The following is a 20,083-nucleotide window of genomic DNA, read 5'->3' as shown; positions in this document are numbered from 1 at the left end:
CTCTAGATATTAGCAACAGTGGAAGAAAGCGTAAAATTCTTTGTTTGATAGCATCTGTGCAAGTAAATGTGATCACTGAAGCATTCATAAAAAGTATTTTGGAGGACTGAAGTGACTGAACTAGACTGATATTATCAGAGCAGTTCTCTATGTTCTTTTTCTCAGTCCCCACCTAGGTTTTGTTAAAGGTCAGGTAGAGCTCGTGGTGCTTTGTAGAGGGTTTTGCAGAGGACTGTTGCTGGAAGTGTTTCACATCTGTGATGTCTTGCAACCCAGCTGTGAATCATGTCCATATTCCCCAGAGAGCACTCTGCAGTGCAGCATGGCTAAAAGGTCATCTGCAGAGTATTGCAAAGGGGAACTTTTACCCGTGCTCGTTAATCTCTTATGCTTCATGTGTTAGTAATTAGGTATTATATTGGTCTAAAAAATAAATGTTGGTCCCCTTGATTACCGTCTTATTCTGGATTTCTTTTTGTTTATACCTAAACAAGAGATAATGGTAGTGGGAAGGTTGGTGCAGAATTGTAATAACGATGTAAACCTCAAAAACACAAGTTTAATCTTGAGCTTTAAAAGAGGCTTCTTTAGCTTCAAGACAGAGTAATGTTAGGCCAAATGCTAATCATATCTAATGGAGATTGACTCAGCTGTAATTAAAATAACTAATGTACTTTGATCTATGCCAAAGTTCTCTGTAATGACTCAAATATGTGGGATCACGTCTTACTGATATGTTCTCAATAATTTCATTACAAGATGGCTAGGATATGCTACCATGAGGTGGTTGCATAGACATGTGTTCACATCTGACCAGACAAGGCCATAAATATAAATGTTAATTCCTTTTGGGAGTTTCTTTAAAATGTTTAAAAAAATAAATAAATAAAATTTACTCCTTTTCTGAAGATTCATTACACTTGTCTGGAAAGAGTACAATTCCCTGTAACTAAGAAACAGTTGATGTACGCAAGGAAACGTGGTATAATAATAAAGGAGAGTACTGCTTCTCGCTGCCACTGAACAGAGCAGAAGCCCAGAGAGCTGCTCGGCTACTGCCACGGCAGGCTCTCGCGCCCCCAGTATTTGCGCTGGGCTTCAGCAGAGGGTCCAAGGGTGACACAGATGCGTTGCACTGCTGGGGGGATGCTTGAGTGGGGCTTATATTGACAGCGGGGTGCACCTGGTGTGCAGCGGCAGCCACCGGCTCCTGCTCTCGGCTCCTGGCTGCGTGCGGTCCTAGCAGGCCGCGAGGAAGAGGAGGCCGGGCTGGCCGAGATCAAAAGTTGCCCTGGTGTTTTCTAAACATAAACGTGGTTATATTAGCCTGGGTTTGCAAGTCTGCATTACTTACACGTGGCAAAAAGCCATGCGTGTGCTCCAGGGGTTATCCCCAGAAAGTGGTACCAAGTCTTTGTAGCAGACCTTGCCATCATCTATTACACAAGCACCATGCTTGGGTGAAAAGAGCCAATTTAGTGCTGCTTTTAAGTGTCAGTAATGCTGCAGAGGATGCTTGCTAATGCTCTTGCTGTTGCTGTTCTTTCTCCAACATCCTCTCTCTTTCTGTGATTTCATAACTTTTTATGAAAATTTTCCAGTGAACTGTTATCAGTTTGGATGCACTTTTTGAGAAGGAATGTTATTTAACAAAATCAGGCTTTTCTATGGAGAAATACTGATAGTTCCTGAAGTGAGTATTCTTCACTTTGCTATGTAAAAAAATGCAAAGATAATTTTTAAGCTTTGGTAAGTTTAAACCAAATGATTGTATTTTTGATTTCTTGAGCTGAACAGTGGCATTTCAATCCTCTTGCCAAGTGTTGTAAAAGTTCTTTTAGCAACTTGAGTTTCAGCCTGAATTATTAAACGTTGGCAATCAAAAATAGAATCAGACTTCCCATTTTGTGAGCTTTGTTTAACCTCACTTCATGCTAAATTTTTTTTTGTGTTGTAGACTATGAACAGGTTTGAATTTATCTGACTGGAAAATAGCTTAGGCTACTGACTGCACTGAATACAGATGTGTTTTATATCAGGAGTATATATTTGTAAGAAATAGTTATTTTTTGTTTTAACACTGGACCCCAATGTAAGTAGTCATGTTTTATTTACAGATGTAGGAGTGTAATATGAAATACATCATTTTTCCTTTATTATTATACTTTTTAGCTAAAGACATTTTTAAAATATAATCATCCTACAAAATTAACAAAAGTATGATTTTTTTGATGCTTCTCTTATGTTACACAGCATGTTAATATCTGTGAATTACTTCTTTGCAATTATACAATACTACTTTAAGCTTACAGACAAGCAGCAAGGTATTAAGTACAAGAAATGGAAATCAGCAAAATATTATTTAAAAATAAGACTAAATTGTAAAGTGTTTTTACCTTATGTATATTAATATGAAACCTAACGGGCTGTGCCGATGATATTTACTTTTGCTTATGGTTTTGATGTAGAGATGCAGCCGTACAAAGCAAAACCTGTGCCATGTTTTCTGGAGCTGTTGAAGTACCTGTGTTTTTTGATAAGACTGCATCTAGATGACAAAATAGATTTTGCATACTGTTGCCTCACGTACTTTTGCATAAGCGAGACTATTAACTACACTGGTGAGCTGAGAAAAAATGCTATCAGCATGTTTTTATGTGACCAGTGTTTTGTGTAGTGGTGTATGTACACATGTATGTATGTACCTACATTTTGCTAAACTGAAGTATGTCTATTTATTGTCTCTATAATAATTTCAAAAGCAAACTTGGTGTATTATTTTATAATAGTATTTTTGAGGTTATCCACAAGTAAAATAAGTTCTATATGCAAGTGAATGTGGCATATTTCAATTTCTTTCATTTTAGTTTCATATTAGAAATGTACTTGTCATTCTTTTCTATTCAGGAAAAAAAAAGCCTTTCAGGCAGATTTTTATTATGTTTTTCCGTAACAGTCATAACAGACATCATGATAATGAGATAATGCTAACTGCAGTTTAGACACCACACTACTTCAGTGTGGTCAATGATTTAGAGGAAATTCAGAGGTCATATATTGAAACAAGAGTTTTGTTGTCTTCAGGCCTTGCATCTCCAGGTTTGACAGGTACAAGTTAATTCTTCTTTGGTTGCTTATCTTCCTAGTATTGCAGAGAGAGAAGACATGTCCTGTGCACCTAAACTCAGGTTCTTCTGGCCTGCAGTGACTTTTGAAGACTGCATCAGTCAGCAAAAGGAACAATAAGTGCAGGATTACAGGACACTGCTCTGTTTTCTGGCACTACTGACATTTTGCAGGGTCTAAGCCAATTTGATTATTGTATAACCTTCTGGGTGTTTAAAAATATCTAAATAGTCTTTAAAGGTATACTTTGCTCCTCTTCTTACTTAGTTTTTGGGAATGGTAGAGATACTTTCATTTCTTCCTCCAGACCAAGACTTGTAGGTCACACTCTATCATAAGAAAATGAGGGACCACTTTTATTAACTGTAAAGAGCACGGGAACATCTTCATCCCTGACACCCTCCATAACCTCCATGATTTATGCTGCTTGGCATTCCTTTTAGTTTTTGGTCTGCAAAGGCAACATCAATAATCATTTAAAAATCCAGGCGATGTAAACAGAGAGTGGTTCTGCTGTACTACTTTGCTTTGTAGAGCATTAAAACTGTACCTATGAAATATTGTAGTTTGTATATTCTAATATATTATCATACCTACTATTTTCATATTGTTGCTGTGCATATATATGTGCCTTTGCGTTCCGCACCTTCACGGGAAGAAGTATTTAAAACTGCTTAAGAAGCAATCTTTTGTTAAATAACTCCGTCATTGCAGCCCCTACTGTTTCTTGCAAGAACTGTTTGAGACTGTCATCCCACCAGCTGTCCTGTTAGCCGGGGGATGATTCCAAATCCTTCCAGGCGCTGCTCAGCAGAAAGACAGATAGGTGAGAAATCCCAGCTGAATCTCAGCCATGTCTCATATACCATCCCAAAGGCCTCTTGGATTCTGAAACAGTGCTTGGACAGCAACTGGTCTACATGTGTGCAGAGCATAGATGCCAAATTCTGGCTTCAGTGTTGAGGCAGTTTTTTACTACATTTGGCTGCAGGATCCCCATATTTTTTGCTGTACGTGAAAGAATGAAACTACTGATCCTTTCATATCTACCGCAGAGGACAAAATGCCCAATATATTAGATCTAACTGGACATGAGTGTTATTCCATCAGTGTCTTGCAGTGAATGCTTGGTAAATAGTGATTCTTAATGGATGGTAAATAGTTATTCTTGAAAGTCCGTGATAAAATCCCACAGAGCTGCAGAAAAGAACTGAAGTATTTATCTTTGAAGTCTACACATACTTTCCTTCAGATAGTTTTTGATGTATTGATGAAATAATTTGATTTGTCCCAACCTTGATTCATCATTAGGCAATCCTCCTGACTATAGGTTGTGGACATTAGAGTAGATGACTTATCTTTTGATAGAAGGGATTTATTCAGAAGCAAGTAGTTAAAACTTGTAGTCTCTGAAAGTCTCTGATGTGACTAGAGAACTTGGAAGAGTATTTACTGTAGCAGAGACCTGCTGAATTTCCAAATAAATGTCTAAAATTTAAAGAAGCATGCATTGTATCTTTTCAGCTACATCTCTGAGGCAAAAAATTATCCCTTCAGTCAGTGAATCCACTGGTTTCATTTTACCCCACTTGTGTTCTTGTGGAACAAGTGAAGATAAAGGTAAAGTTAAAAAAAAAATCCTTGCACACAAAACAGTGGTCTCTGAGCTGAAATTGCTACTGAAGAATGCAATCCAGGGCTTGTGATACATCGTTTCATGAAAACATTAGCTCGGTGCCTCAGTAGAAGTCAAAAAAAGGAAGTAAAAAGTAAAGGAATAAAATAGAGAATGAAACAGAACAACATTGTACTACTATATAATGCCATGATTTGACTGTATTTTGAACTGTGTGTGTGGTTGTGATGCCCTCCCCTCAAAGAGGTTGTAACTGGAACTGCAGAAGTGTTCAGAGGTGGGTGAAGGGAATAACCAAAGTGTATGCAACAGGTTCTGAGGAACACCTAAGTATGCTAGGGCACTAGTTGGAAAAAAATTGCAAATTGCATGTTTGAGAGGTACGAAATGTCAGTGATGTGGAAAGAGTAGGTAGGGATCAATTCTTCACTCTTTGCCATAATATGAGAATGAGGAAATGTCACATGGGGTAAGTGAGAGCCAGCTTCAGAACAAGTACCTGAGGAGGAGGGGTTCATTCAGTGACCCGGCGACGTGTGGCACTCCCTGCTGCAGGATATTGTGTATGCTGAAAGTTCTCAAGGGCTCAGGGCTGGAGAAGTCCGCGGAGGAGAAATGTGCTAAATATCTCTGATTCAAAAAGTCCCTGAGGTGACCGTGGTTGGAGGCTTGGAGGGAGTATTGGTGTTTTATGCTTCCCTAGACATCTGCTAACTGATCACAGGATACTGGTGTAGCTGGACCTTTTGTCTGTTTCAGCGTAGATATAGACATTCTTAGGTTCTTATGTGTTTACAAATTCTAGTATTTTTAACAGCACACTGTAGGACTTTGGAGATAACAGATTGCTAGTTGGGTCCACAATTCTTTTTCCCTTGTCATCTCACTCTTCTCAGGCTCTTTTTTGTGTGTCTTGATGTTATCAGAAATGGAATTTCTTCTGGCTGCTTAGAAATAATTCTAAAAATTCAGAGGTAGTTTTCCCATTCCATTTGTAGGAGGATTATTTTCTGATAACTAGCTTCTAGTTTTGGACTTGTTATATCTAGATCTTTGTTTATGACCTTTAATTTAACATGGTAATTCAAAAATAGTAAATTTCCTCCTCCTAGATTTGTGTACCAATTTGCAGCTCTTGATCTTTCCTTACCTGCGTTCATACTCTCAACCATATCAACCATTCATCTTGTTCACAGAAACCATTTAAGATTTCAGTGTCAGTACATAGTATGAATTCTATCTTTTAGTCTGTGATTTTGGCTGCTGTCACCAAGTGCCTGTCCCATGGGACAGACATCCTAGGAAAGAAAAGGGTCATAGTTCATTACAGAATCACAGAATCACAGAATCGCTGAGGTTGGAAGGGACCTCTGGAGATCATCTAGTCCAACCCCCCTGCTCAAGCAGGGTCACCTGGAGCATGTTGCACAGGATCGCGTCCAGGCGCGTTTTGAATATCTCCAGAGAAGGAGACTCCACCACCTCTCTGGGCAACCTGTTCCAGTGCTCTGTCACCCTCACAGTGAAAAAGTTTTTCCTCATGTTCAGATGGAACTGTCTGTGTTTCAGTTTGTGCCCATTGCCTCGCATCCTGTCGCTGGGCACCACTGAAAAGAGTCTGGTCCCATCCTCTTGACACCCTCCCTTCAGATACTTGTACACGTTGATAAGATCTCCTCTCAGCCTTCTCTTCTCCAAGCTAAACAGGCCCAGCTCTCTCAGCCTTTCCTCATAAGAGAGATGCTCCAGTCCCCTAATCATCTTTGTAGCCCTTCGCTGCACTTGCTCCAGTAGTGCCACATCCCTCTTGTACTGGGGAGCCCAGAACTGGACGCAGTACTCCAGATGTGGCCTCACCAGGGCTGAGTAGAGGGGGAGGATCACCTCCCTCGACCTGCTGGCAACACTCTTCCTGATGCACCCCAGGATACCATTGGCCTTCTTGGCCACAAGGGCACATTGCTGCCTCATGCTTAACTTGGTGTCCACCAGCACTCCCAGGTCCTTCTCCGCAGAGCTGCTTTCCAGCAGGTCAACCCCCAACCTGTCCTGGTGCGTGGGGTTATTCCTCCCCAGGTGCATGACCCTGCACTTGCCTTTGTTGAACTTCATGAGGTTCCTTCATTCCTACCTCAACTGTAGGCTTATACGAAAGACACCTTAGTAGTGTGGGCTTGCCTTACTATAATGCTTGCCACCTTTTTTCCCCACTATGCAAAACACAGGATGCATATGACTGGGTGAAAATTAACCAAGTTTGCTTCTCTCTGCAATTATTATCTGAAAACTGTAACAGATGTCTTCATATAGAAATGTGATGGTTCATTTACAGTCTTGGCCTCTAGGCTTATCAAGGAAACTGCATATTAAACGTTCTGGAGTTGAAAACAATACATTATTTTGTGCAGAAATCCTCTTTCTGCTTTACCTAGATCTCAATAGACAACACTATAGCAATGTTTTTGCATTCAGAGAAAAAGAAGACAACTATTGTATATGCATGAAATTAATGTAATAGCAATAACATAGATCTAGCTGCTGTTCACCTTCTTGTTTGCAGGAAGTTCCAGTGAGTGGCTTTTGCCACTCAACTCTTCCTTAGCCTCAGCCCTTTCTGCAATATTGAGAAATGAAGAAATGTCTCCTGAAGAAATCAGGTGTTTCTGCAAGTATAGAGTTCCTTGGTCTTCAGATTTCACGTACATTTATAGTCTGCATCAGTTTGATTCCACACATAGCATGATTACTAGATAGAATGTAGCAAATAAGATTAATGTTGGCATCAGTATGGAAAAAAGCAGTTTTATTCTGAACTTGCTGCAACTGGACTGGGAGATAAATCAAAGGTTCACTGTCAGCCAGAACTGGTGTGTCCCAAGATGACATTCTCTCCATCTCATGACAGATTTCCTGTAAGAGTCTTCACCAAAAGTTTGTTCTTCACCTGGAAAGTTCAGAATTTATTTTTTTTAGGAAAATGCCTGATTTTGATTAAATACTGCTGCTAATGTTTATAGGAAGCTATCTGGTCCTCTTCCACTTGCCCATTAAAATAGGGTAATTGAAAGTATTAATATCTTTTTAGAAAAAAGAACGTTTCATGGATGCATGACGTACTAGCATCATAGCACATTCATCAAAGACCAGGAGAATTTTAGAACCAAATTCTTTCCTTAAATAATTTGCTTTTCCATCTTGCCTCACTTCCTCCCTAAGCACCTTTGATAAAGCGGCAACTAAGCTAAGCCCTTGTATTGGCTACTTCAATTCTATCTAGACAGGGGTACTTAGCAGTTCAAACTAACTGATATTATTGCATTTTTACAGGAAAGTTGAAATGTTAATGCATCTCAGCTCAAGGGCTCCTTAACTGGATTATGAGCTGCATTATATTATGCTAAAAATAAACTGATGCAGACTCTTCAGAAAGATTGTAAACTGTTTGGAAGACTTTTCCTACTTGAGCTGAGGCAGCCTCTAGAGCTTCTTGGAAAGGTTTTGTCAGGGTCAAAAAGCTTTGCCAAGGGTTAAAATCTGCAGCACAGCTTCTACTGGAAGTATGGTGCATGTGTTTATGCCCCTACTCCCTTGTGAAAGCATCATGGTGTAGGGTTTGGTTTGCCATAGCCATATTAGTGGTATTTACATAGTCTTCTAGAATTCCCTTCTTGCTCTGCCTAGCATCAAATTTGTTTACCGCTTATGAGCCAGCACTGGACCATAAGTGGGTAAGTATTCAATGGAAGAAGAGAGAGTTATTTATATTCTCATAAGCATGGATTTTTTTTTAAAAATGTGTTTCAACCCTGTAGCACATGACTTCTGTCATCTCCCATTACTTGGGAACTGTTTGGACTCTTCATTGTTGAAAGAACTGAGTAACGGGTGGAGTTGCACGCTCTTAATGACCACGGCAGAGGCATGGGGGAAGTAAGTTGCAAGCACTGCTTCTTACAGATAATAAGGGCCAAATTAATATGAATTCAGAATAAATATTGTCTGTCAGTAGCAAACATGGAGAACTTGGTTCCTCAAGGAAAGTAATTGGAACTCTGTACTAAAAGCCTTAAATGCTCTTGTGAAAGAACTGTTATAGCTTAAAATTGTTCAGTATTCATATGCACTAATATCTGAGATGATGTGTATTTCCTATATTTGACTTGGTACAGTCACCTGTCAAGTTGAGAGGCAGACATCAAGTAGCTGTTGTTTGCTCAGAAAGCATATGAAGATCATCTGGAAAAAAAGTGAATGGTTAAGTTCCGAGTCTTGTCTGACAAAATATTTTGTTAACAAAATGGGTAAATTGCCTGTGTAACCTTGCCAGTCAGAGATTATAACTAGCTTGAACGATGGTGTTGTCTATTGATGCAGAGGATACAGCTCAGTTGTAGTAGTGTTCTGGGCACGGAAACTTCTAGGAAAAACAGGAAGTCCTGCAAGAAGCTAGAGTAAGTAGGCATTTATTTTCCTCTGCAGCACGTTTTATGTTTTCATTTCTAAATCAGTTTTCTTGTTAATTACACATAACATTTTTGACGGCATATTCCCAGGTCTGTTTGGCATCCCTGTATCTATCTCCAAATTGGCTTTTTTTTGTTCCTCGAGCTCTGTAGTATTAAAAAAACAGAGAGAAAAAGAAAGAGAAAAGGAAGAAAATATATAAGTACATAAAAGAATCTATGAGAACCTGCATTTCAGATGCAGACATGCAGCCTGGAACAATGTGTCTTGATTTGCATAAAAAACTAATTCAAAATTTGGTGGTAATTACATATTTTATGATAAACTGTTACAGATTCTTGTGTTCTTATGATGACTCAAGAAGCAATGTCATCCGAAATGCAAAGGGTTACATTATAGAACAAAAAGTTGCTTGAAGTTGAAGAATCGTACCTTTTTTGTAAATTTATTAGTATATTTTTCTATCACATTAGGCACATTTGTAGATTGTAACATTTGGCTCACAGGGAATAACAGGACTGTTCAGGAAAGCATGGACAAAGCGCTCCAGGCAGTGGGAAACTTTTGCTGGAAATTCTGAATCTGAAATCTCCTTATACTCTTGTGATCTGGATTCTACTGGGGCTGCCTAAGCACATATCTCTAAACATAGCTAAAAATAAAGGCACGAAATTTTGAGCAGTTGTTTGTGGATGCACATTTTTTAAGGCTTGGACCTGGGCTGGTACAGAACGGGCTGTGGCGTTAATTAATTGCTATCTGTTTCTGTTTTGCTGCTGGAAATCCAGTGAGTGAACCAAGTGATTTTGTTTTCTTGCAGTTGTGATGTCTGACCACTATTTAAGGCTCTAGGAAGCCAAAATCCTTTGGGTGGAAGATTATGTTAAAATGTAAGATACTCTTTGGAAAAAAAAAAAAATTATGCATTTTTTATTCCGCTAAATATAGATGTTCTGATAACTGTGCTTACAGTGCAGTGGAAGGATGGCAGCACTTTCAAGAAAGGAGGAAGGAAGGCTTTTTATTTTGGGGAGAGAATGGTAGCACTTTCTTAACTATTAAAATCTATTCCTGACAGCTTCAGGATGATTTAGGCATTTTCTTCTTTTGAATCTACTTAGGAGGTGTGTTTAAGACTTAGTGAATAGGAGCCAATATGTAATTGTTTTTACTTGATGGATTAATGGCTTGTCATAGCACAATATACTGTTTACAAGGCATGCCATTATCAAATTTAATTCTTGGTATAGTGCTTCCAAACTACTGCTTTCCTCTCTTCCTTGTTCATAGCATTGCCCCCTTGTATTTCAGTGCTCAAGAGGCCAAACCTCTCTCAGTGGTGTTAACACAGTTGTCATATCTCTATTTGTTCAAAATATATCAGATACTGCATGCCTTATAACCCGGCTGAACAACCCTGCAGAGTGAGGAAAGCATCCACAGAGATGTTTCTGCCAAACAGTTCAAACATCACTTTATGCCTAAAGGTTCAAGGTTCAATATGGCCAGCAATATGCATCAATATTCTGCAGAGCTGAGAGTCATTTTACTTTGCCCTGAAGTGTAGCTGCAGTGTGCATAGAGAAATACAATGGATATTTTATATCTAGGAAAGGATGTTTAATAATAGATATAACTGGCACTCTGGAATATTTAGCATAGTTCTTACAGGAGGTGAAACTGCAGAGAGCTTTCCCTGTGCACCTCTGAAAGTGCCAGTGGGGAGAACAGTTGAAAGCCCCGAGGTTATGCCTACCCCACGTACTCGGGCAGAAATACGCCTTGCAACCGGAAGGAGAAATAGGGAAAATTAGCCTCTGCAGAGTACTGATTTAAACAGTGGACGGATAATGCAGAGGTATCTAAATGGGTTTGACTTCCACTGACTCAAGCTGGGTGCTTTAAGGCTGGTCACATAAAGTATCAATACCCCAGCAGTTGAGCAGTCAGGCTTAGTTTATGAACCTTTTATGATACATTGATGGCACTTCACTCCCTATTCATGTGCTTGAAGACAAGCATGTACTTAAATGCCTTCTTGGACAGGGCTAAATTGCTGTGTGCCTTGAAAACTTAACTCTGTAGTCATCTCTGAAAACCTCAGCTGAATTTAGGACTCATTTTGGAATACATCCTTCCTCTTCCATGGTCATCAGAAAGTATTTGGATGTGTTAGTGCACAATAGCAGTGATGAAATCAAGAAAGGGGACTGTATGTACTGAAATATAAGGTTTTCATGTAAAATGGAGGAAGAGTATCAGCACTTATTTCCTGCTTATTAACTTTCATCTGTACATAAGTGTGTGCACTGAAGTTTGACACTTGTGGCTGAAGTGACAGACATCCATGCTGCTTTCAGTGATGCTATTTTTCTGATGACTAGCTAGACCCAAACTCTAATTTTTGTCACCTCTGAAACTTTGAGGGAAGCCAACTTTAATTCAAACTCTTCTCTTGCATTTATCTCAGTAGGTTAATTGTGATGTCCTGAGGCACTTAAAACAGAGCAGACCAAAGGTGGGATTTCTTTTATTTGGGAAATTTGACTTTTTAAATTTTTTCCTTCCAATTCAAACAACCCCACAAATTCCAGATTTTTCCACAGAACAGAAGTGTTGAATTAAATGTTTTCTTGACTCCCCAGCCTCCCCCACTGCAACTGCCCCTGAAGTCAAACAGGGCAGATGATGTTGACATACTCATATTTGGAACCATGGACCAGGAAACTTAAAATCTTGGGACTCTGATTTCAGTGAGACTCTAAGGTGATGCTGGATTTCCTGATGGGAAATTAAGAACTTAAGATTTTAAAATTTCTAGCTTAAATTCTGTGCAACTGACCCTGTCTGTGCTTCAGGAGAAGTTTACTCAAATCAAGCCTCTTCCTCAGAACACTTTAGTGGTATCTGTCACTAACTGATGAGGAAGTTTATTAAAAAATAAATCCTGAACAGCTGTAATGGGGTATCTTTATTAGCTGAAGTGTCACTAGTTCAGGAGGTAAGTGCATGTTAATGTTTATCACTCACTTACGTTATCAAAGATTTTTGTTTCTAGTATTTTATCTGCTGCCTACTAAATAAAAAATAATTAAAAAAAAAAAACAAGCAAAACCGTTGAAGTAGAAATAAAAGTGTGACAGCAGCTTGGGGTAAAATGTATGGCTAAAGAGATACTATAATTCTCTGAAAACCAACTGAAATCAGAAAATTCAACATTAAGGTGTTCTATAATAATTTTTATATTAAAAAAGTCCAAATGCAAAGTAATAAAAACTTCAAATAAGTTTCCCAAAGACACTCATATCTATTCTTTAGTGACACCATGCAGCATCTGTATGATCGCGATGAAGGAGTTATACTGCCTGAATTGCAAACTGCATTAAATTAATTTTTAAAATCCATCATTTTCCTCCTTTGTTTTCTCTTTCATGGTATCACTGCAGTGTGCAGAACGGATACTGACCCTTTGAATGTTCTTATCACCTTTCTTATTTCTGTATATAAATGCTTAATACTTTTTAATAAAAACTCGTGATAATTTATTAGAAGTATTATCAGCAGTATTAGAGGCTCAGCCTGTCTTCTGTTGCACCCCATGTAATGGAACAGAAAGAGAAGAAATTGCATAGAATGAAAATGCATCCTGCAAGCAATGGGAACGTTCCCTCTGTAATATTGTAGGCGTTTCTGAATACCCTGGGCTGTTGGTCAGATATTGTTAAAGCTAATATATGTGATTTTTAAGCAGGGTGCAGTGACAATTGGCCATTAGTTATTGCATGTCCCATTAGCACACCCTTTTGGAAGCAGCCCTTATGAAGTTCTGCATGCAAAAAAAATGATTTTGGTTGTACTCACTCTGTTGTTTTAGGGAAGGGGTAGCAGAAAAGATCAAGTGTACAAACCTGTGCACACTGCTGTCTAAACATAAATCCATGTATTATTCTGCATGGGAAATGGTGTGACCAACAGAAGGAGGAATGGGCTCCACCTTTGCCTACAATCATGGTGTAGGCAGGCAAGAGATGTGTGTGTTTGTTGGAGGCAGCAGTCCCAGCCGGGCACATTCAAATAGTTGCTTGTGCTGAGGTTACATGCCTGTGGCTGGGGAGACATGCCATCACTAATCCAGTTCTTGGCTGGATTACCTTTGAAAAATAAAAAATGGATTCCTCTGCCATGTGTGAAAAGTTTTTGGCCCTCCTGAATGCAGTTTAGTGTTGCAGCTGGGCTGGAGAGCAAGAGGGAAATGAAGCCTTTGCATCCGGAGCAGCTTCCGGCAGGGCTGGTCAGAGGGGAAAAAGCCCTTTCCCTGAAGCCTTCTTCAGAGCCCAGAGAGCTGGAGCTGCCTCCCAGTGTGTTTCCTGGACACACCGGGGAGTGTTTCTGAAGGCACACACCAGGTTTTAGCCTCACCGAAACCTGTTAGGAGTGGCACACCCCACCTGAAAGCATACCCGCTGTGCTGTGACAGTTCTGCTCTCTCCGTCTGCAAATCTGCTGAAGCCCGTGGAAGTACTCTGGGGCTGAGAACTTCAGAACCTGGCTCTGAAGCTACAAACCCATGTGTTTTGCTGCTGATTTGTAGATTTGTTGCATTTTCTTCACTGCATGGTTATGAGAAGATTCTCGTAATAGTTGTGATGGTGTTTTCTCTTAAAGTGAGTCTACACATCAAAGGGGGCTGGCTAGAGGGACATCTAAGTCTATACGTGAAAGACAAAAAGGAGGCAATCAGAGTTCTGTTTGGATTTTTGTGGACATTTGCTCTCTCATGCATCTGTTCTCTCAGGCTTTCTGAACAATATGTGATGTGTTTTATCTGCAGGACTGACAGCTCATATTCACGTCAGCTGGATTTTCACATGCAACAACATTAGGGCAGTTGAACAGTTAAGATGCATTTGAACAGATACATTGAACAGTTGAGATAAATTTTAGCAAAAGTAGGATAACAAAAATCTTTTTTACTCAGTCTTAAAAAAGCTCTATTATATTTCAGGAGTTTAATTTCAGCTGTCTCTTTTCTCACCAGCTTAGTCCTGTACACATGCAGTTAATTTTGTCTGTGTGTAATTTAGAAATAAGTTTCCAGTAGAAAGAAAAATGTAAGTTAAAACACAGTCAAATGGGTTTATCCAAACCCCACTATAAATCGAAACTCATCCCTTATCCAAATCTGTCACTTCTTCCTTGGCATAAATTACACATCCAGTAACTCACTGATTTTTTAGAACTCCCATTTCTCCCAGCTTGTTGACGTCTCTCCAAAACTTTTGAAATCAGGGGCATAGTATTTCTTATTTTTCTCCAAAGACTTCTAGTGTCTAGTTTCTGATGGTGCCGCTGAGAGCCAAGCATGCAAAGGGCTGTGGCTCGGCAGGGTTTGAGGGTGTTTCTGTCCCACCAATGACCGCAAAGAGTCGCCGTTGAGGAATACTGTAACCTGCATTGAACATCCTCTAGCTTCCTGCTAGGGACCTATTTCTTCTGCTGTATTTATGAGAACACTGTGGCTTTATTTATCAACATGAGCATTTGGAGACCTTTAAAACTCTCCCTAGCTTTGTGCAAAAGGGATATTGTTTCAACATTTTCTGCAGTTCCTAAAAGGAAGACAGTTGCAAAAGTTAAGGCTTCATTAAAGAAATGCTTTGTTCATTCTACAATTCAAATGTGTTTGTTTTCAAGCTTTAAAAAAAGAAGTTTAAAATCAAGGTATATTTTGGAAAGAAATGACATTTGGAATACTGAAAGGTGGACACTATTTAAATTTTTTTTTTCTTTTTAATGAAAAGAGTTTGGGAAATTAATGGGCATTTGCTAATTGTATTGCAAAATATTTTTTTGTTTTTTCCTGTGGAGACTGATGGAAAATAATTTTGTCAAAAAATGGTCCAATTCTAATTTTGTGTGAAAAATTCAGTACCAATGTTTAGGGAAATGTTAACTCCCAAGCACTGAAGAGAGCTTATGACTCAGAACTTCAGATATCACCAGGCTGTCTTAAAAATCTTTGTGTTTTAAATACAGCTGTTGAGCCCTTGGAGTTTGAGTTTTCAAACTTTTGTCTTCAGCTTTAAGATATACAAATTTCTTTTTAACATATATTAAATAGGCAGCGATCTCATAATTCCATGAGTCTGGAATCTGCTAATGTAGGAGAAACCACCAAATATTGAAACCTGCCAAAAAATTATAAACACTAGCAATACTTGGATTGCATTCCATATGACATCACGCTTAACAACTGATTTAATAACATGTAGCTGATTGTCTTTGTTCTGTTGTGATTCTGAAAATATTAGCTGTTTTGTTATTTATGCTTTTATAGTGCTTAGAAGTTCTTGTCCTAAGCCAGGACACCGGGCCAGCTTCTGTACAAGTGGAGCAAGAAAATGGCCTCAGATCTCAAGAATTTAAAATCTACTGCTTGTTTCGCAATGGTCTGCAGCCCACGTTGTCTAGTTTCTGTGTTGACTCCGATGTCTTACCAGTTAGGGCTAGTGAAGAGTTCATACACAGCATGTACTTAGTGAATGTTGCTTCCTTTTCAGATCACAGAAATTCATACACAGACTTGACCTTACCATTTTTCATTTTGTTTGAATTGTTTAATTGCTCTTTTTATTAAAAGAAAAAAATAAATAAGGGAAGTTCATTACAGGCATTTGATATTGAAATTTGCACGGTCAAGATAGTGATCATATAACAAAAGTTTTGAGTCTGTTGGAGTGAGATAGGAAGGTTTTAACTTTTTCTAAAATTTCTAAATCATATTTATCTGATTTTGTATTTTAAAAACTGCCTGGACTATAGAGGACATGCTTAAACTGTAATGAATATAAAGCAGAAAGTTGTCTCCTGGCTAGATACAGAATAGGAACCATATTTTATTGCCTCATGAATAACCTTTATATTGGTATACAGTCCTAACTATGAATTGTTTGCTCTGGTCCACAGTATTGTAGCCACCATTTTGCCAGCCTGGGAATGAGGAAGAGTTTTGTTGTTTTTTTTGTCACAATTTTTCTTTCTCTCTGAAATAGACCTGAACTAAAATCCATGAAATCAATGTGATATAATTATCAAATCAACAATACTCTCTTCCCAGTTACTGGCATCAACAAAGAAGAACAATATATATTATATATATATTTTATCATGTTTAAAAATACCTAAAGCTCGGATACGTAAAGCATCCGTCATGTAGAGATGTCTCAGCGTTGCAGTTTAAGATCATGCTGCAGTAATATTAGGCAGATGTAATAAGTGATAATCAATTCCCGAAGGATTTAAGATTTAGGGTGTAAGAGAGACTAAAGGCAAGTTTACAGAGGTGCGTACTGATTGGTGAATTGCTTTGTGTGTGCACTGTGGTGGTGACAAAAATCCCCTTAAACTAGTGCATTCCCCAGTGCTGCCTGAGCTCTCCGTAGTCCACGGCTGTTGCATCTTTGCCTGCAGTGCAAGTGGTTACAGACTGCTTGCCAAATTTCGAAAGGATTTCCATGACAGATGAGCAGCCTGTTCCCATGCAGAACATCAGATCCCCCCCGGGGGGAGCACTCCCCTCTCAACCCACAGGCCTGCCCGGCACTGACAGATGGAACGGAACGGCTCCTTTGTGTGAGCTTTTGGACCCCCTTGCTCAGTTGCTTAGCCATCCCCTTCTTTCTAGCGGTAGCTCATAACTGACGCATAGAAGAAAAGGATGAAAAAAACAGGATGTGCCTAGAGTGGACCTTTCCCAGGCATACGCTGCTAGCTCTGCCCACCCTAGCGTTGGCTCTGCTTACAGTCTTGGGGAAGAATTCGGGCAGTTTTGTTTCTTAATTTGTATATAAAAAACTTACCCTCAAATGCATGAAGCAGGTGGTATAAAATATTTAAGAAATAGAACTTCTATTGTAAATAGGTCAAATAGGGTGATATTTAATGCTGTCTTTTATTAGCAAGACAACCTAGTCTTAAAGGTGCATATTTTCTGAAGTACTAATGGTTTACTTTATTTATTCATCGCTTGCAAATTTGGCTGCTTGTGATGAAGTCGAGTCTTTCCTAAGGATTTATAAGGCATTTTCAAAGTCTCCTGCAAACATTTTCTATTGGCTTTTGGCTATAGATGTCCAGTAAATCTTAAAGAATCTATGACCAAGTGTATCTGGCAGTCTTCTCCTACAGTGTGTACTGAAAATTATTTTCAAAAAGCTGCTAAAGCAAGAGAAACAGGGTGGTTTGCACAAAGCAAAGCATTCATTTGAAAGCGTGTCTATGCTCCTGAGCCAAACTGAGGTTTTGTGTTGTTGTACCTCCTCCCATGTCATTTGTTAAGGAATGAGTAATTAAATGAATAGGTTTTTATTTTCTCAAGATTGGAAATACTGTCCTTACTTTGTGTTTGTATCAGGTAACATGGTGATAAGCATACTGATGTTATTCTTGACGTAAAATTGCTATCAGGAGACTCAGGAAACTTTTTTTGTAATAAAGTAGCAGGAAAATATTGTACCAGTAATAACCATCAGTGGCTTTTATGATTGAAGAGAAGTACTTAAAAGACACCATAATATAAGGATGCTTTTTGCAATTTCCCCTCAAGAGGCAATCATGAGTAACGTGGAAATGACTGGCCATAGAAATATCGCTCGTCAGGATACTGTTTTTATCCTGAAAACCTGTAAGCAATATTAAGAATTTCACTAACTGTATCTATGTTACTATTTTGTTTTATAGGGCATACAGGACGATTATTAAAATCTCTGTGTTTCACCAGTCTATCGTTTCTGCTACTGCACATCATCTTTCAAATTACAATAAACAGTCTTGAAGCTGGAAAAAAAATTGAACCTGGTTTTAACTGTGAGTAAAACCTTTTAGTTTTTATTAGCATTTTAAGTGTACAATGCTTCAGTGAAGCATTGATAAGTAGGCATATACCATTGTGCTCTTATCATTTTTGCAGCCTCTTTTCTAGCTTGTTGCCTTAAGAATTAGTTAGTAGTTCACGAAGACTAGGTGGGTCTAAGAATGAGATTTTATTAACTATTTTGTTCCCACCAGAGATGCATTCTGTTTGGGTTTAGCACTGTCATATGTGTTCATCTTTTAGGCTTTCTCAAAATTCCTTCAGACCCTGTAGCTACTCTTTTGTGTTATTTTTTCATAAATCAGTGTATGAAGAATAAAGTGAGTTACAGGAGTGAACCCCCCCCCACCCTTACATTATGCCTCTGATGGAACTCTGTTGAAGTTGTTCATTTTAGTTAACTTTAAATCTTGAAGTCAGAATTTATGTTTCTAAAGAGTATTTGTCTCTTTCTTGCTTATGTGATGCAGGAAGAAGCATTTTCAATTTTATTTTTATGTAATCACTACTTAAAAATATATTGCATGTCATTTCATATCTTCCTCCCTCAGGAAATGTTTTTCAATATTTTCTAAGCAAACATTGTTTATTTTGCAAAAATTAATTGAAATATTTATCCAGTGATTTGAATATATAAGTTCCAGGTAGAAAATATTTGTACTTGTCTTACAATGCTTACATTTAACATTAAAAACTGTCAAGTTACCTTTGATAAATGTTCACTTAATTTATCACAGAGTATGCTGCTGCCACTTGAGTAAACAGTCATACTACAATTAAACACAAGGAATCTTATGTGAAGTAAAGCATTTGACTTAAACAAAATCCTAAAGAAATGTGGAGTGAATATTACCATTACCCTTAACTAAAACTATTTCTTAAAGTAAAAGGAATAACTGTGTTTATGAAATATCAGTTTTAACTCAAATGTCTGGGCTTTGTTCGTTCAAGTCAGATCTTAAGTGTTTAAAAATAGATATCTTCTTTTTTCAGAAATGTATGTAATTGATTGAGTGGACTGGATGAGTTGCTTTCCTGTATCTGTTTGTTATTATGACTAAAAATACATGATTTTATTCAGATTATATTAATCTTATCAATGTTTGACACTGTTTGTATGGGTAGAGAGCTCCTACCTGTTCGAGACAGAAGTGCAACCACATGGCCTTTCCTGCTTTATATGGGAGGAATTGGGACCTACAGTAGGAAAAAAATTACTTTGTGCCAAAGAGTCTACTCCTGAAGAAGTGAAAGAGAGGGAAGGCAGAAAATCATTTTTATTTGTAATTAACATCAGCTAAATTCAACAGCCTCTATGCTTGCTACTATTAATAGCTGTTTCCTTACCTGTGGCCTGGCAGAACCGGTGGGTATGGCTGTGCTAGTCAGCTAGATGTTGCCCAGACCGTTCTTCAACACTGAGGCCAGTTGACATGAAATGACCCATGTCCACGCCGTTAAACTCTCTTTGCCTCCCCAGCACAAAGGGTGCATTTAAGTTGCCTGTTAGGAATGATGTTCATCCCACGTGGACTCCCAAATTGTGCACAGGTAATTTGGGAGAGCAGAAGCTGACTGGCCAAGGTTGTCCCAGAGGGATTTTAACAGCTTAACAATCTAAAAATTCAGCTGTTGAATTTCAGTGCCTGGACGTGTTTCCAGAGTAAGCTGGCCCCATTTGATTTACTGGCGTGGCTGCAGTCGGTGAGCCTCCGGTGAGGGTAATGAAGCCCTGGCGTTTGGGATACTGGATCCCCAGGATGCAGAAGGAGAAGTTAAAGGAGGTATAAAGACCACTGGGGGTGAAAGGGATGGGAGAGACCAAGGCCGTTTCTAGATCCAGCAGTAAGATGAATTATTATTGTTAATGGCACCGTTGCTCATGGTACCATGTAGGTGAGGAAAAGAGAGAATTCTCTCTCCACAGAGAGTTTGGGTAGTCCTTCTGCTTGTACTTATTTGGTGTCACAGCCCTGCTGTATTTC

At 38.7% G+C, this 20,083-nt stretch overlaps 1 protein-coding gene across 1 annotated transcript in view; it reads left to right on the top strand.

Annotated features, from left to right (window-relative positions):
* PIEZO2 (piezo type mechanosensitive ion channel component 2) overlaps positions 1-20,083 on the top strand; it is a 318,339-nt gene that overhangs the window by 94,989 nt on the left and 203,267 nt on the right. The window contains exon 3 of the mRNA XM_067290714.1: positions 17,966-18,091. Coding sequence (XP_067146815.1) covers positions 17,966-18,091 — 126 coding nt within the window. The remainder of the gene's footprint in view (positions 1-17,965; positions 18,092-20,083) is intronic.

Source organism: Apteryx mantelli, chromosome 2 (genome assembly GCF_036417845.1).
Source record: "Apteryx mantelli isolate bAptMan1 chromosome 2, bAptMan1.hap1, whole genome shotgun sequence".
NCBI lineage: Eukaryota > Metazoa > Chordata > Aves > Apterygiformes > Apterygidae > Apteryx > Apteryx mantelli.
The sequence above is the reverse complement of the archived record's forward strand: the minus strand, read 5'-3'. Positions and strand labels throughout refer to the sequence as shown.